The following is a 3,406-nucleotide window of genomic DNA, read 5'->3' as shown; positions in this document are numbered from 1 at the left end:
GGGCCCTGGGCAACCTGATCTAGTAAATGTGTATGTTTGGTGGCCCTGCCAGGCAGGGGGGTTGGAACTACATGATCCTTGAGGTCCCTTCCAACTCAGGTCATTCTGTGATTCTGTGAAAATAGCGTGTCTGTTAATGGGTAATTAGGGACAGGCAGCCTCCTCTGGCACTGCAGGGCACTGGTGTCCCTGCCTATTGCAGGGGGTTGGAACCAGATGATCTGAAAGGTCCCTTCCAGCCCAAACCATTCAGTGACTCTATAAAGTGACTAACTCTTGATAAGCTGCTGGTCTGTTAGGTCAAGAATCTCTAATTTCAGCTCTGTGCTAGGGAAACTGCTTGTCCCTTGAAAAGATCCATGTTGTAGGAGACAACGCTGCAAAGAATTGGGGCTCTTCTTGTTACATACCTCTCAGAAAACCTTGTCAGTGCACACTTGCACATTTGTTTTCTTGCTCTTTGCTCGTGCAAAGTAATTCTTCAAGGAGAAAGTTACTGCTGTTACTGCATGTAGCTTCCTGTCTCTTTAAAAAAGGAATGCAAATGTTTGTCTTTCTATACCGAAATTACCCAATTTCTGCTTATAGTGGTGGTAGTAATTGCTGCATGTGTCTTAAAAAAAAACCAACTTCTGAAAGTGTAGTATGGCTTTATGTTCCCCATGTGGAAGTAGTCCAAAAGTAGTGCTTAATGTGACAAAACACAATAACCAGTGGCCTGATAAGCAAATATTTCCCTATTTCACTTCCTGCTTTCAAAAGCACTTGGCAACGTAACATTTCTTTGAGACTCTTTGAACTATTTATTTGTAAAACTTATTTTAAAGACAGGCTTTCCAGAGCACCTGGGAAACAGATGTTACCCAACTGGATAAAAACAGCCATTAAAATATTCACTTTTATATTCCTATCTCCAGAGTTGTCCAAAACCAAAAGTATTAGGGGAAATGATATAAGTGCTATACAAACATGATCTAAAACAATGTGTATTGTGACAAAAGTATGAACTTAATTACCTGAGTACCCCCTTTATTTCACGCTTTCTGTGTTCAGGCTCTCTGAAAGATCTGAACTTTAAGGGAAAGCCCAGTTATAGTTGAGCATCAGCCTTGCTAAATATGGAAGAATTATGGAAGCTTTTGCTTTGAATAAAACTCCCACAAAGCAGGAAGAAAAAAAACCACAGTAATTGCCCCCAAATTATGCCTTCTTCAGAAGCAAGAGACATGCTATATGTTTTTGGCTCTGTGGATGAGTCCTTTTACTCTGTGTGTGTGTTTGTTGTGAAAAATGTCTATAGCGTATTCTTATCTTCAAAAAGATCTGGGTCAAACATTTTCACACCTTTAATGCTGTGGTGTTTTTGCAGCCATTACAGTTGCATTAGTTACACATTTTAAAGTTGTTATTTTACATAGACTAGAAAAATGGCAAACAAAATCACTGCACTAAGAAGCCAAAGGAGCCCTATTGACAGCAGGACAAGGGGAAATGGTTTTAATTTGAAAGAGGGAAGATTTAGGCTGGATGTTAGGGGGAAGTTCTTTACTAGGAGAGTAGTGAGGTCCTAGAACAGGCTACCCAGAGAGGTTGTGGATGCCCCGTCCCTAGAGGTGTTCAAGGCCAGGTTAGATGGGGCCCTGGGCAACCTGATCTAGTAAACATGGAAGTTTGGTGGCCCTGCCAGGCAGGGAGGTTGGAGCTTCATGATCCTTGAGGTCCCTTCCAACCTGGGACATTATGTGATTCTGTGATTTTGTGATTATCTGCTCTTGATCTAACCTGGTTAAAGTTCTGTCTATAGTACTTTATTTTTAAAATATTCTAAACACATTGATTTACTGATCAATGATTGACCATTGTATTTGTTGTTAATACAAGTAGTATATAAAACCACAGTTTATTAAAAGAGCATTCTGAAATATCAAGCCCTTGATTAACTGAGATGGCAACACTTAGTAGCTCAGACTGTTGTTAGATTATTAGAAGTAAGATCTGAAAGGCTGGTAGTCCTTTCACATACACACAGGAAAATATACCTTGGAATACTGGAGTCTTTTCAAAATTCATAGTTTTCCCCTGACAATTGTATAAGTTTTTCATCACAAACCTCAGTAATTTACTGTTACTTACAGAGTTACACAACCAGGCTAATAAAAGATGGGACTGAGATGGAGTTTAAATGAATGAAATATCTTGTGTAAAATACGCTGAAGAGATGTTTCCAAAGAAGCGATACCATTTTCTAATCTCCAGTTCACTTCAAAAGATCAGTTTGTAAATCCGCTAGGTTAGACTCTCAGCTTAGGTATGTTTGTGGTCTCCATAGCACATAACTATGCTTCTACATACACATACACACACAAAAAAAGCTTTTTTTTCCCCATTTTTTTTGGCCACAGAATCCTATGTTCCCATATCTGCATAGCTAATTTGATACATCCATTACATTTATGTACAAATAAAAGCTTTGGTGGGTATGTGCGCCATGACCTTTCGCAGATGCACTACAGCATCCAGAAGAGATTCTCCAGGCTTTTGTCTTAGACTTGAATTCAGAAAAGTCAATTCCAGTTGTTGTCTCTTTGTTTTGCTTTGTTTTGTAAGGCACAGCTTACAGCGCAGCAGAAACTTCTTGCTCTCCAGTAGACTGTGTGTAGGTGGAACTAGCCCGTTCGGGTGTGTCGGCATAGAAAACCGGACAGTATTTAGAGAAGTGGGATGCAATCTGCTTTCGGAAAAAGCTACGAAGATACTTCCTAAACTTTTCTCCAGCAAAGGCATAAATCACAGGATTGATGCAGCAGTGGATCATTGAAATTGTTTCTGTCACTTGGGTTGCTTTGTGCAGTTGGCCACTGATTTCACAACTATTGATGGAAAATGAATCTTGGAAGTCACGCAAGAGAATACAAATGTTATACGGTGCCCAGAAAAAAAAGTATACAATCATGATGATAAAAATAAGCCTGACGGCTTTGTTTTTCTTCTCATTCCTACATTGTAGCAATGTCCTTATGATTTGCGTGTAGCTGCAGATCATAATTATCATAGGAATAACAAGTCCTAGGATGTTCATCTTCAAGGCCAGGAATTGCTTCCATTCATCTCTCTGCTCCTGTGGATAATGAGCACTGCATGTATACCGGGTATTTTCCTGTTGAGATTTGTGAAATACTATCCCAGGAACAGAGGCAAAAATAGCAACAGCCCATGTGACAAGGCTGGTGAGGATGCCGTAGGTGACTGTCCGAGCTTTTATAGCAAACACTGCGTGAACTATGGCCAGATACCTGTCTATGGTCAGCAGAATTATGAAGAAGATGCCGCTGTAGAAGCCAAGGAGGTAGATACCTGAGAGAATCCGGCACAGCGCATCTCCAAAAATCCAGTCGTGAGCAGCATA

The 3,406-nt window shown here is 40.3% G+C and overlaps 1 protein-coding gene across 1 annotated transcript; it reads right to left on the bottom strand.

Annotated features, from left to right (window-relative positions):
* Nucleotides 1-1,864: 1,864 nt before the first annotated feature.
* On the bottom strand, nt 1,865-3,403 carry LOC107306794 (C-C chemokine receptor type 5-like; the record flags this gene model as incomplete). Its single annotated transcript, XM_015850142.2, has 1 exon — nt 1,865-3,403. A coding segment is annotated over one exon (789 nt), but the record flags the coding sequence as incomplete, so codon positions are not given.
* Nucleotides 3,404-3,406: the final 3 nt, after the last annotated feature.

Source organism: Coturnix japonica, assembly GCF_001577835.2.
Source record: "Coturnix japonica isolate 7356 chromosome 2 unlocalized genomic scaffold, Coturnix japonica 2.1 chr2random1607, whole genome shotgun sequence".
In the NCBI taxonomy this organism is placed as follows: Eukaryota; Metazoa; Chordata; class Aves; order Galliformes; family Phasianidae; genus Coturnix; species Coturnix japonica.
Note: the sequence above shows the minus strand (reverse complement) of the source record. Positions and strands in the feature narration are given on the sequence as shown.